This window comes from Trichosurus vulpecula, chromosome 6 (genome assembly GCF_011100635.1).
Source record: "Trichosurus vulpecula isolate mTriVul1 chromosome 6, mTriVul1.pri, whole genome shotgun sequence".
NCBI lineage: Eukaryota > Metazoa > Chordata > Mammalia > Diprotodontia > Phalangeridae > Trichosurus > Trichosurus vulpecula.
The window spans coordinates 283,805,518-283,819,548 of NC_050578.1; the positions used below are offsets into that span (position 1 = coordinate 283,805,518).

Here is a 14,031-nt window from a genome sequence, read left to right on the forward strand (position 1 = left end):
GCCAGGCTGGGCCTGCAGGACTGTCAAAGAGAGTCAGCCTCCCAGCCAATGTTGAGGCCCCTTGGGCTCAGGGCAGCTGCTACAGGTGACACCCTCCTCACCCTACTACAGGCATGGGGAGTCCCATGGGAGTTCCCCAGTTCTGGGGCATCCCAACCACCTCCTGAATCCAGTCCCATGAGACTTCCCCTCCCATGCAGCCAAGCCAGCTGATAGGGAGGGAACACCTGGGAGGGTGGGCAGGAGGCCCAGGCCGGGCCTGAGTAGGATGCCTTGTAGGTGACATCACAGTCTTCAGGCAGACCTCCACCCACCTCCAGATGGCCACCACCTTTGGGCTGGAGCTGGTGGTGCAGCTTCGGCCCGTCTTCCAGGTCTATGTAAAAGTTGGCCTCCAGTTTAAAGGCAATACCCGAGGTGAGTGTCCCCTGCAGCCTCAATCACCATGCCCAGGCAGGAGCCCAGCAGAGCTTCAGAGACGCTCCGGTCAATCCTCTGGGTCCAGTGCCTCAGTTTACCCAGATGCCCAAGGTCACCCATCTAGTGAGCATCAGAGGCAGGGTTGGAAGCAGGGCTTTCCCACTGCCCAGCCTGGAGCCAGGGTCTCTGAGGGCACAAGAGGGACAGTGGGGGAAAGGGGCAGGGGGCAAGCTTGGCTTTGAACAGCTTTGACGTACCTGCCAGCACAGTCTGCAGGATTGTTGTACCTCCCCAGAGACTTCACCACCATGAGCCAAGCCAGGTCACCCAGAGCCGGGCTGATCTACCCCAGGAGTCCAGGGAAGCCAGTGAGGCTACAAAACACAGACCTTGGAGGCATAGCTGGCCTTCGAGGAGGTGACCATGATGTGGAGGGGGCTCGAGACTGTTGAATAAAGCCATTGAAAGGGAGAGGTTAGCTTAGAGAAGAGAACCCCAGGGATGGAGGACATTTCATGTCAAAGCTGTCTTCAAGAGCTGACATCTGGGGAGAGGCTGGACAAATTCTGCTTAGCCTCAGAGGACAGGACAAGGGAGGCTCCATAAAGGAAAACAGCCAATTGCAGGTATTCAAAAGAAGCAGCTGCCTGGGCAGGTAGTGAGCTCCCCATCGGTGCAGAGGTCAAACGGTGGGGTGACCACTTGGCGAGGGGGTTGCCATGTCTTGGCCGGATCTGGGTCTGAGGTCCCCTCTGGCCCCAGCTTCTAAGGCTGCCTATGTGACCTGGATCTCCAAGGGATGGAGACAGGTATGCAGAGAACAGCTGGACATCCCAGCAGCTATGCTTGTCCTTGTTGCTAGGACTCTGTGGAAACTACAACGGAGACACAACAGACGACTTCCTGAGCAGCATGAATATTATTGAGGGCACAGCCTCCCTCTTTGTGGACTCCTGGAGGTCAGGAAACTGCCCCAATGCCCTGGAGCGCGAGACAGACCCCTGCTCCATGAGCCAGCTCAACAGTGAGTGCCCCAGAGAGGCTCTGGGCCCTGCAGTCACACCCCCATCCCAGGCCATCCATGGCACCCCCACGGGCCTGGCAAGCCACAGCTGGCACTTTCTGTGGGCACCAAGCAGCCTCTGGGCAGCCCCAGGGCCTCAGGCCCTTCCTCCAGCCTCAACCCTTGGACTTTCAGTGGGCAAGATCTCAGGCCTCAGCCTCTGGCTAAAGGGTCCAGGGGACTTCTGCCCTAGGTCAATGCCTTCGGACCACCCAGCATCTGCCTCCTTCACCCCTGGCTCCACTGTCCCCTGGAGCGCCTCTCCTCCATTGAAACCCACTCCAGCCCATCCCCAGGCCAGCTCTGCCACCAACCACCAGCTTCCCCAGACCCCAAGGCCAGCCTGGGACCACAGGCCCAGCAAGTCCAGGGTGGGGGCTGAGCCCATTTGGCTTTGGGCACTCCCTAGAGGGAACCCTGTTGTTCCCTCTAGCCTGAAACCTCACCCACACCTGGCACACATCTAGGTAGCTTCCCCTTGCCACCCTTTGGAGCACAGAAGGTGGGTGGGTGGCTATCTTGCCCCATTTATCATGCCTGACCTTGGCCTTCCCTCACTCAGAGATGTGTGCAGAGACCCACTGCTCCATGCTGGTGAAGACAGGGACGGTGTTTGAGGCTTGTCATGCGGTAGTGAACCCGACCCCCTTTTACAAGGTAGAGTGGCACCTTCCCTCACAGGCGCATGCCCGGCATGGGGCTCCACAGCTCACCCCTGCTCTCCCACACAGTACTGGGGCTTGTGAAGCAGGTAGAAGTAACTATCTCCATTTGCCAGATGACAATACTGAGGCTTGGGCAGGTCAAAGGCCTCAGTCATGGTTGCCCCTCCTGGATCACAGCAGCCACTCCCTGTGTGCCTGGCACTGTGCCAAGCATTTCACTTGATCCCCATGACAGTCCTTTAAGGTAGATGTGATTACTATTCCCACTTTATGTATGAGAAAACTGAGGCAGACATCAGTTAAGTGACTTTTCCAAGGTCACACAGTTGCTGTGTCTCAGGCAGATTTGACCTCAGGCCTTCCTCAGTTCTCTGGGCACTGTGGCACCACCAGCTGCCTCAGTGGAACACCATTGCCAGAAATGCCAGGTGGCATGCCCCTCTGCCACTCCTTAGTGGGCAGTCTCTGAGGCCTGTCCTGTGAGGTCAGTCCCGAGGCTGCGGTGGAGCTCCTCACCATGCCTGAGGCATATGGCTCTTTGGGGGTGGCCTAGCACTGGACGTTCAGGGAAGACCCATTAAGCAGGAGACCAGGAGCAGGGACGAGCGCTTCCAGGCTGTGCACAAGGAAGACTCGTCTGTACTGATGCTGAGGGAGGGAGCGGAACCAGGGCTCCAGCACCTTGGCCAGTGCAAGGACGGGCAAGGACCCGCCAGGACACCCCAGGAAGCCGGAGAAAGCCGGCTGAGGCAGCAGGGGCCAGCCACGCTTGGGTGTGGAGCTGCACACGCACGTGTGAATATACACACACATACACACATGTGCATGCATACATATATGTATCATGTGTGCGTTCCATATACTCACATATGGGGCGGGGGGGGGGGGGGGACACAGCCGAGGAGGGAATTTGTTTTGTTTGTGCCTACAGCTAGGCTCACCACAGTGCCCAGAGTGCCAGAGAGTCAGGAAGCCCTGGGTTCAAATCCAGCCTCAGACACCAGCTGTGTGACCTTGGGCAAGTCACTTAACCCCATTTACCTCAGTTCCTCACCTGTAAAATGAGCTGGAGAAGGAAATGACAAACCACACCTCTTTGTCCAGAAAACCGCAAATGGGGTCGTGAAGAGTCAGACAAGACCGAATAATAAAAATCAACACATATTTGTTACAAGAGCTCAATTTTTCTTTTCTTCTTTTTCCAGCGGGGTGGGAGAGGGAGGGGAGATGGGAGGGAATGAAAACTAAATGCTTGTTAATTGGGGGGGTGGGGGTGGCGATTACATTTTAAAACGGCCAAGGCACGGACAAGAAAAATGAGGGACAGGAGAAGAAAATCCAAGAGCCACCACTCTGAGATCGGTCTGGCATGGTTCCTAGCACTTTACTCCATGGCCACATCTGTGTGCCCAGCTGGGCAGGAGTCAGAGAGCCCAGGTTGCCCCCTCCCAGGGTGGGGGCGGGGAGTATCTACACTGTCCCAGAAAGTGCCTGGAGTGGTGCAGTGGTACCTGTTGGTTGAGTCTTCCTCTCCTGGGGTCCCTATGGAAGCTGCTTCCCCTCTCTCTGCCTTACCCCCCACCCCTGGCTCTGCCTCACCCTGACCCCACCTGCTTCGCTTCCAGAGATGTGTCTACCAAGCTTGCAACTACGAGGAGACCTTCCCCTATATCTGCTCAGCCCTGGGCTCCTATGCCCGAATGTGTGCCTCCATGGGGCTCATCCTGACCGACTGGAGAAGTACTGTGGACAACTGCAGTACGTGTCCCCAGGGACCCCCCTTGTCCTGGGGGGAGGAGCAAGGCCTGCCCTCAGCACCCCTGGTTGGGGAAGGGGCCTGTCCATCTCCAGGACACCTTTGGCCACCCCCTTAACACAACCTACCAGCCTCCCCACCAGCGGCCCTGGGTGGCTCTGTAACATTCTTGTGGAGGGGCACACAAGTATTAATTCCCTCCTGGCCTATGCTCACAGCCGTCTCCTGCACTGGGAACCAGACCTTCAGTTATGACAGCCAAGCCTGTAACCGGACCTGCCTGTCCCTTGCTGACCACACCCTCGAGTGCCACCCCAGTGACATCCCAGTAGATGGCTGTAACTGCCCAGAAGGCACCTACCTGGACCACAGAAGTGAATGTGTCCGCCAGTCCCGATGCCCCTGTTTCCTGGAAGACCAGAAGTTTATTCTGGCTGATCAGTCCACCATCATCAGTGGAATTCCTTGGTGAGCTTGTTCTCTGAGCATCTGAGGCCCAAGGGAGGTGGGTTGCTCCCATTTTACAGATGGAGAAACAGGCATGAGGTCAGTAAGTGATTCGTCCACAGTCCCATCATTAGGCCATGCCCAGCACAAGGGGACAGCTGGGCCTTCCACTTGCTGAACCAGTGCCAATCAAGCTAGAACCGAGACAATAGGGAGGTTACTTCTTGCATGATCTTTTAGTCTGGCTAGGCTGGAAAGTTACTGACCTCAAGTTCAGAGGCAGGGGGATGGGTGGAATTGAATCTGTGTCCAGAGGGGTCAATAAAGGGTCTTGCAAAGAGGAAAGAAGCAGGGATCCGAGGAGCTGAGGGGAAAATGTTTACCTGAGGAGGTGCTTCATGAGCTGAGCCTTGAAGGGATGGCGCGCCAAGCTCAAGGGCACAGCAGGAGAGAGAACGCAGGGGAGAGATGGGACGCAGGTACAGAAGGCAGGCTGGAGTCAGACCGTAAAAAGGCTTAGAATGGCACCAGAAGAAGGAGGGAACCAGCAGGCACTGAGCAGTTGGACCTGTGTCCAAGCCTAAGTTAGGTCCTTCACACCACACACACACACACACTTACAAACATACAGACACACACATAGATACACTCATGCACACACTCACACACACAATCATACACCCACAGACACACACATTCACACACTGACACATAAACATACACTCATACACAGACAAGTTCCCCATGATCACCGCCCCCTTCCACTGCTCTCTTTCCTCTCCCCTTATGTGTCCCTAAGGCCCTCAGCTGACCCGAGGCCTGTGCACCTCCTCCATTGTCTTCTCAGTTTCCCCGTGCCCACTGCTGGCTTGTCTCCTCTCCCACCAGGACAGTGAGGAGCTATCTCTCTGTGGGCAGGGGCTGGGTCTTGTTAGCCCCACATCCAACACAGAACACACACTAGTCCGGGGTATTGTGCACACCCACCTGCTGTGTGCCGGGTGGCCAGCTCCTAGTCTCTGGAACTGACCACAGAAGTGGAGCTCAGGGACCTAGACCAGAGACCTACAGAACTGAGAATGGGTACGGGGGGCAGCACCAGGGGGGTGTGGGTGGCGGTGGCGGGTGGTTCTGTGTGCGAAGGGAGTACCCAACCTGAATTCAAATCCTGCCTTGGACACTTACTACCTGAGTGACCCTGGGCAAGTCATTCGTCACTGTCTGCCTTATTTTCCTCATCTGTAAAGTGAGGCTGATAATAGCTCTCACCTCCCAAGGATGTTCTGAGGATCCGCTGAGATAATATTGGTAAATAGTCCTCAGCTCAGCGCTCGGCCCCCTTCTCTTCCCCTTCTGAGCCGGAGAGGAATGCCCGCTCCGATGGGCAACAGCGCTTGCCTGAAGTGGGGGTGGGGCTCGGTGACAGTAGCAGCGCCAACATAACGCACCTCCCAGGCTTCCACTGCCACCATCCACCTCCTGGCAGCCCCAGGGAAGATGGGTGGGACATGATGGGCAGGACAGGGTAGCAGGAGCGCCCTGGGCTCGCTGTCACCTCAGGCTCTGCATCTGGGGTCCTGCATGACCTTGGACTGGTCCGTTCCCTTCTCTGGGCTCACTCTGTGTGTATCATCAGGGGGTAGGCTTGATGGTCTCTTGGGCCCAGTGGTGGGGAGGGGGGAGCAGCAGGGCTGGAGTCAGGGGCTTCCGACAGATGGGGAGCTGGGGGACTGGGCAAGTCAAGCTCCCTCAGTGTGAGCCACGGTGTCTTCATAAATGTTGTGGGGATCCAAAGGCTGGGGTCTGCCTGACTGGCCTCCCCAAGACCGCTCAGGGGTAGAGGGGCTCTGCTGACCCCTGCCCTCCTCTCTGTCGTAGCTACTGCGTTAACGGAAGGCTGAGCTGTACTGGCAAACCTCCAGATCCCTCAGGTATGCGGGGAAGGGGTTACGGGGGGAGGCCCCCACAGCCAGTAGCCTGGGCTGGGGGGAATATCCAGGGAAACTCACGAGCTCTCCTTCTCCTCCCCTTCTTCCCCTCCCCCCTCCTCCTTCCCCATTCTCCTCCCCCATATCCTTCCTTCTCTCCTTCATCTTCCCCCTTCCTCCTTCTCCCTTTTCCCTTTCTCCTCCCCTATATCCTTCCTCCTCCCCTTCCTCCCTCTCCACCTTCTCTTCCCCTTCTCCCCCCTCCTCTCCTCCTTCTTCCCTATTCCTTCTCTTCCTTCTCCTCCCCTCCTCCCCTTCTCCCCCCCTCCCCCTCTTCTTCCCCCTTCCTCTTTCTCCTTTATCCCCCTTCTCCTCTCCCATATCCTTTCTTCCCCCCATTCCTCCTCCTCCTTCTCCTCCCCTCCTCCCCTTCTCCTCCCCTTCTCCCTCTTTTCTTTCCCCTTCCCCCTTCTTCTCCCCCATATCTTTCCTTATGTCCTTCATCTTCCACCTCTTCCTCCTCCTCTTCCTCTCCTCTCCACCAGAGTCCTGTAAGGCCCCCAAGAAATATCTGTCCTGCTCTCAGTCTTCAGACAGTAAATATGGTGCTGCATGCGCTCCCACCTGCCAGATGTTAGCCACTGGGACTGATTGTGTAAGTTCTTTGCTGAGGGGAGAGGACAGAAACAGGGAGGGCCCCCCATCTCTGAGGGGAGGACCTGGGGATGCAGACCCCAAAGCAAAGCCACACCTTCCCCCAAACAGCCCTCTATGCCGTTGCTGGGCCCCAGGGACAGAGAAGGCCACTGGGGGACAGGGGCTGCCGACAGCCCCAGGCCTAGGGCACAGTTAGAGAACTGGGCTGCCTGGAGTTCTGGCGGCAGTGAGGCGGCCAGTTTGGGGAGGCAAGGATGAGTTTAGGAAAGCCATGAGAAGCCAGGCCGCACAATGGGGAGGTGGCTTGCCCAATGACGAGCATGGAGTCCGGCTGCCTCATTTTACTGAGGAGGGAAATGGGAGCCCAGAACAGGAGGAGGAGTGCCCTGGTTACACTGGCAAGGAGGGCTAAGGCTGAGGTTCAAACTGGGGCCCTCCCTGCCTCCAGGGTCCTCTCCATTGCCCCCACCATCTCTGCGGGCTGGGTTTGGAGCAGAATGTGCCCGCCCTGGCCTTTCATGGCTCCTCTCTTTGCGCCGCCCCTCCCCGACCCTGGATCCATCCTCCCCAGGTACCCACCAAATGTGAGTCCGGTTGTGCCTGTGCTGAGGGACTCTACGAGAACCTGAATGGGGACTGTGTGCCGCCCGACGACTGCCCCTGTGAGTTTGGAGGCCTTTCTTACAACAGAGGAGCCCAGATCCAAAGCGAGTGCGAGACGTGGTAAGTGAGCCCCTCTCCCCTGCCTTCCTGGATGGTTCTGAGGCCATTGTGGCACAGCAATACTCAGGACAGGTGAGCTCAGGGGCTTTGAAAAGGCCAGGTCACTTTGGCTGTGTGCAAGGAGAGAATCAGCACCCTCCAGAGCTCTGTGGGTGTATTGTGTGTGTGTGTCTATGTGTGTCTGTGTGTGTCTGTGTGTTTGTGTTTGTGTGTCTGTGTGTCTGTGTGTGTTTGCGTGTCTGTGTGTGTCTATGTGTATCTGTGTTTGTGTGTATGTCTGTGTGTCTGTATTTGTGTTTGTGTGTCTGTGTGTGTCTGTGTCTGTGTCTATGTGTGTGTCTATGTGTGTCTGTGTGTGTCTGTATGTGTCTGTGTGTCTGTGTCTGTATCTGTGTGTGTCTGTGTATGTGTCTCTGTGTGTCTGTGTATATGTCTCTGTGTGTCTGTGTTTGTGTCTGTGTGTGTTTGTGTGTCTGTGTCTGTGTGTGTCTATGTGTATCTGTGTTTGTGTGTCTGTGTGTGTCTGTGTGTGTCTATGTGTGTCTCTGTGTGTCTATATGTGTCTGCGTGTCTGTGTCTGTATCTATGTGTGTCTGTGTATGTGTCTGTGTATGTCTGTGTCTGTGTCTCTATGTGTCTGTGTTTGTGTGTCTGTGTGTGTCTGTGTGTGTGTCTGTGTGTGTCTATGTGTATCTGTGTTTGTGTGTGTCTGTGTCTGTGTGTGTCTGTGTCTGTGTGTGTGTCTATGTGTGTGTCTTTGTGTGTCTGTATGTGTCTGTGTGTCTGTGTCTGTATCTGTGTGTGTCTGTGTGTGTGTGTGTGTCTGTGTCTGTGTCTCTGTGTGTCTGTGCCTGTGTGTGTCTGTGTGTGTTCGTGTCTGTGTCTGTCTGTGTCTGTGTGTGTCTATGTGTATCTGTGTCTGTGTGTGTGTGTCTATGGGTGTGTCTGTGTGTGTCTTTGTGTGTCTATATGTGTCTGTGTGTCTGTGTCTGTATCTGTGTGTGTCTGTGTACGTATCTGTGTGTGTCTGTGTCTGTGTCTCTGTGTGTCTGTGTTTGTGTGTCTGTGTTTGTGTGTGTCTGTGTGTGTCTGTGTCCATGTGTGTCTTTGTGTGCATGTGTGTGTCTGTGTGTGTGTGTATGTGTCTATGTGTCTATGTCTGTATGTGTATGTGTATGTCTGTGTGTCTGTCTGTCTGTGTATGTGTATCTGTGTCCATGTGTCTGTGTCTGTGTGTGTGTCTTTGTGTGTGTCTGCATCTGTCTATCTGTGTATATGTGTATCTGCGTCTGTGTGTGTGCGTATGTGTGTGTCTTTAGGACACACCCTACATGAGTGACAGCAGCCAGAAATGCTCCCACCACCGTGGGCTGCATGAAGTAGGAAGGATCACTGCCCTGGCCTTCTACCCTAGATAAACCTCATTGGAGGCCTGGATTCCATGGTGGGCAGCCCGATTTAGGAAGGACATTCATGAGCTGGACAGCATCTGGAGGTGGAGCAAGCAGGATGGGGAAGGACCTTGGACATGGGGGAGCTTCATCCTGCTTGGTCCTGAAGGGCAGAACCAGGAGCTGTGGGAGAAGGTGCCGGGGGCCACGTGAGGCAGGCTGTCAGAAAACACTTCCTAACCATGGGAGCCCTCCCAAGCTGGCCGGGGCTCTCTGGGGAGGGAGGCTCATCCTCCCTGGAGTCAGCCTGAGAGCAGAGACAAGAGGACATGGTCTTGAGACAGCCCAGGAAGTCTCACTGTGGCACAGGCTCAGAGGACCATTGGGCTCAGAGCTGGAAGAGGGCTTAGAAGTCACCTAGTGCACATTCCTCATTTTACAGACAAGGAGGCTGAGGCCTGAGGAGGAAAAGGGACTCCCCAGTTATACAACTAGCAAGTGGCCATGCCAGGCATCAGACCCCAAACCCAGTGCTCGTTCCGCTGTACTAAGATGGCACCTTCATGGCCTTTGGCCTTCCAAGGAGATGGCTGCAGGCTGCCCCAGACCCCTGGCCCAGTGCCCTGGGCTCCTGAACGACCCTGGCTGCGATCTAGCCTCAAGTTGGAGGGTGCAGGCTGAGGGGGCTCTTGCTCCAGCTCTCTCCCAGGTCCCAGCCCCAAAGAGTTCACAAGCCCTCCTCTGACCTTCCTCTATAGAACAGGAGATACTGTCCCTGAGAATGGGAAAGCCTCAGAAGCCAGGCTTCACAGGCACAGGGCTCCTCACTGACCACTCTCTCCTGCCCCCCCCCCATCCAGCACCTGCATGCGGGGAAAATGGCAATGTTTGAAGAAAGACAAGTGCTCCTCCACCTGCACCCTCTACGGGGAGGGCCACCTGACCACCTTTGATGGGCAGCGTTTCGTGTTTGACGGGAACTGCGAATATGTCCTGACTACGGTGAGGCAGCCACCAAGGGGCATCTCACTGTGGACCAGGGCCATCCCCATCCCTAGGGACCGCCAGGCACCCCTGCAGGAGGCTGGCATCTCTGCCCAGATGTGCCCAGGCACCCCGGCAGGAGGCTGGCATCTCTGCCCAGATGTGCCCGTGTACCCCTGCAGGAGGCCAGCATCTCTGCCCAGAAGTGCCCATGCACCCCTGCAGGAGGCTGGCATCTCTGCCCAGATGTGCCCGGGCACCCCTGCAGGAGGCTGGCATCTCTGCCCAGAAGTGCCCACACACCCCTGCAGGAGGCTGGCATCTCTGCCCAGATGTGCCCAGGCACCCCGGCAGGAGGCTGGCATCTCTGCCCAGATGTGCCCGGGTACCCCTGCAGGAGGCCAGCATCTCTGCCCAGAAGTGCCCATGCACCCCTGCAGGAGGCTGGCATCTCTGTGGCTCTCATACATTCTAACTACTAGTGTTCTTGATGGCAGGAGGGAGCCTTCCTGCAGGCCTCCACCATGGTTACACAAACTTCTCCTCTCCCTCAGGATGGTTGTAGCACCAACAATTCTCATCCCACCTTCAAGATTGTGACAGAGAATGTCATCTGTGGGAAGTCAGGGGTCACCTGCTCTCGGGCCATCAAACTCTTTCTTGGGGTGAGAAGCTGGACTGGGGCCTGACAGGGAGGGGGGGGCCTCAGGCCTCTGGGTTCATTGTCTTGTTAGCATTCCTCTCTCTCCCCCCCTCCCCTCTCTTCCTCCTCCTCCTCCTCCTTCTTCTTCTTCGATCTCTCTCTCTCTCTCTCTCTCTCTCTCTCTCTCTCTCTCTCTCTCTCTCTCTCTCTCTCTCTCCCTCTCTCTCTCCCCTTCCCCTCCCCTCCCCTTCCTTTCCCCTCCCCTTCCTTTCCCTTCCCTTCTCCTCCTCCCACTCCTACTTCTTTTCCTGCTTCCTTCCAGACTGCCAGAACCTGGCCCTCGGGGCTACCAAGTTCTGTGTCTTTGCCCTTCTCTCTCAGAAACACCTGGGCTGGGAGCCTTCAAGGCTCTGCCAGGCACCAGGCAGGACCTCCCCACCTTAGGGCCATAGGAAAGAAGGTGCTTTAGAACCCAGAGCCACCAAGTGACAAGCCAAAGTGATCCTATGGGGGCCCACAATGAGGGCAGAGGGTGGTTGGGGCTGTACCCATGGCTCCACATGCAGTTGTCTCCAGAAGGCTCCCCAGGACTGGCTGCTTTTATCCTCATCATTCCTGACCCCTCCCTACAACCACTAATAGGCCCTCCATCAGCAACTTCCCATGCTCCTCTCCAGTCCATGCCAACTTGTTCAAATCTGTGTGGCTGTCACATGTGACCCCATGGTCGCTCCACACACCCCCCCCCAAGGCTCATAGAAGTCACTTAGCCCAGGGTCGCCCAGTGTGGGGAGGAAGCAGGTCTCCATTCCTGGACTTCTAAGTTCTCAGGGCCACCCTCCCTGAGGCCAAGAGAGGGGCCGGAGGCCGGACATGGCCCCCTGGCTAAGGGCATCAGCTCAAGCCCACGTCCAGGCTGCCTGGGCCTCAAAGAGAGCTGCCCCTTCACAGGACCTGTCCCTCCTGCTATCGGACGCCTCGTACACCATCACGGGGACGAACCCCCAGGTACAAATCCAGGTGAAAAAGAACGCTCTGCACCTGATGTTTGATGTCATCATTCCCAGCAAGTTCAACCTGACTCTTATCTGGAACAAACACATGAGCGTCTTCATCAAGGTGTTCCGGGACTCTCAGGTGAGGCCTGGCTGGGGGTGCCCAGCTCCCTCCTTCACCTCCCTGGGAGCCCCACAGTGCCAGGTCTGTTATGTGCCCACAACACAATAGCCTGGGACCATCGTCAGAGACGCATTTTCAGCCTGGTGCTCTGGCCACAGAGCCCCCGCAACCCCCCACTTTGTGGGGCCTGACTTCCCAACCCCTCACTTTGTGGGGCATACCCGTGGGCCTCCGTAATGGGGAAGAGGGAAGTGGGGACTTCTCCCATCTACATTCTCTGCCATGCTGTGTGTGGCCTGGCCTGGGACACCCCCATCTAGAAATTCAATGCAGCTCAGCGCCCTGCTTTCAGATACCACCCCACACTTTTTGCCCGAGACCCCCTCACTTCTCTTGGCAGGGTAGGGAGAGATGACAGGAAAAAAATCTCTAAGATGAGTCATGAGTTCACACAGTGCCCACCCCCCACTCGGATTCAGGGATAGCAAGAGGGATCAGAGGTGCGGGGGAGGGTGGTGAGCAGGGACCCCAGAGGCTGGGCAGGGGTGGGGGCGGGGCACAGGGGAGCAACCCTGGGTCTCCCTCCTCAGGATCCCCTGTGCGGCTTGTGTGGGAATTATAATGGTAACATGAAGGACGACTTTGAGGCCCGCAGCAAGTACGTGGCCTCCAGCGAGCTGGAGTTTGTGAACTCCTGGAAGGAGAATCCCCTGTGTGGCGACATCAGCTTCGTGGTGGAGCCCTGCCTCCAGAATCCCTACCGGAAGGCGTGGGCCGAGAAGAAGTGCGCCATCATCAATAGCAACACGTTCTCTGCCTGTCACAGCAAGGTGAGGAGGTGGGGAGCGTGTGTGCCTGTGTGCTTGTGTGTCGATGTGTGTGTGTGTGTGTGTGGTACTTCTGTGCATATGTGTGCTTGTGTGTGTGTGTGCACATGCCTGTTTGGGTGTGTATATGTATGTGCTTAGGAGGCATGCATGTGTGTGTGAGTGTATTGTGTGTGTGTATTGTGTGTATCATGAGTGCGTGCATTGTGTGTGTGAGTGTATGGTGTGTGTGGTGCTTCTGTGCCTATACACATGTGTGCTTGTGTGTCTGCATTGTGTGCACGTGTGTTTGTGTGTAGATGTGTGTTATTGTGCTTTGTGTATCATGAGTGCGTGCTTTGTGTGTGTGTGTGTGTGTGGTACTTCTGTGCATATGTGTGCTTGTGTGTATGTGTGTGTATGTGCCTGTTTGGGTGTGTATATGTATGTGCTTAGGATGCATGCATGTGTGTGTGTGAGTGTATTGTGTGTGTGTGTATTGTGTGTGGGGGGGGTACTTCTGTGCATATGTGTGCTTGTGCGTATGTGTGTGTGCACATTCCTGTTTGGGTGTGTATATGTATGTGCTTAGGAGGCATGCATGTGTGTGTGAGTGTATTGTGTGTGTGTGTATTGTGTGTGTGTGGTACTTCTGTGCATATGTGTGCTTGTGTATGTGTGCACATGCCTGTTTGGGAGTGCATATGTATGTGCTTAGGAGGCATGCATGTGTGTGTGAGTGTATTGTGTGTGTGTGTGTATTGTGTGTGTGTGGTACTTCTGTGCATATGTGTGCTTGTGTGTATGTGTGTGTGCACATGCCTGTTTGGGTGTGTATATGTATGTGCTTAGGAGGCATGCATGTGTGTGTGAGTGTATTGTGTGTGTGTGTGTATTGTGTGTGTGTGGTACTTCTGTGCATATGTGTGCTTGTGCGTATGTGTGTGTGCACATTCCTGTTTGGGTGTGTATATGTATGTGCTTAGGAGGCATGCATGTGTGTGTGCGTGTATTGTGTGTGTGTGTGTGTGTTGTGTGTGTGTGTGTGTGGTACTTCTGTGCATATGTGTGCTTGTGTGTATGTGTGTGTGTATGTGCCTGTTTGGGTGTGTATATGTATTACTTAGGATGCATGCATGTGTGTGTGAGTGTATTGTGTGTGTGTGTGTGTATTGTGTGTGTGTGGTACTTCTGTGCATATGTGTGCTTGTGTGTGTGTGCACATGCCTGTTTGGGAGTGCATATGTATGTGCTTAGGAGGCATGCATGTGTGTGTGAGTGTATTGTGTGTGTGTGTGTATTGTGTGTGTGGGGGGGGGTACTTCTGTGCATATGTGTGCTTGTGCGTATGTGTGTGTGCACATTCCTGTTTGGGTGTGTATATGTATGTGCTTAGGAGGCATGCATGTGTGTGTGCGTGTATTGTGTG

The 14,031-nt window shown here is 55.6% G+C and overlaps 1 protein-coding gene across 1 annotated transcript in view; it reads left to right on the top strand.

The window, feature by feature from the left end:
• Positions 1-14,031, top strand: part of MUC6 (mucin 6, oligomeric mucus/gel-forming) — a 42,741-nt gene that overhangs the window by 18,937 nt on the left and 9,773 nt on the right. Inside the window, exons 21-32 of the mRNA XM_036765331.1 lie at positions 280-417; positions 1,283-1,444; positions 2,046-2,140; positions 3,774-3,906; positions 4,123-4,372; positions 6,230-6,282; positions 6,825-6,934; positions 7,508-7,659; positions 9,911-10,052; positions 10,589-10,699; positions 11,629-11,814; positions 12,387-12,626. Coding sequence (XP_036621226.1) covers positions 280-417; positions 1,283-1,444; positions 2,046-2,140; positions 3,774-3,906; positions 4,123-4,372; positions 6,230-6,282; positions 6,825-6,934; positions 7,508-7,659; positions 9,911-10,052; positions 10,589-10,699; positions 11,629-11,814; positions 12,387-12,626 — 1,772 coding nt within the window. The remainder of the gene's footprint in view (positions 1-279; positions 418-1,282; positions 1,445-2,045; positions 2,141-3,773; positions 3,907-4,122; positions 4,373-6,229; positions 6,283-6,824; positions 6,935-7,507; positions 7,660-9,910; positions 10,053-10,588; positions 10,700-11,628; positions 11,815-12,386; positions 12,627-14,031) is intronic.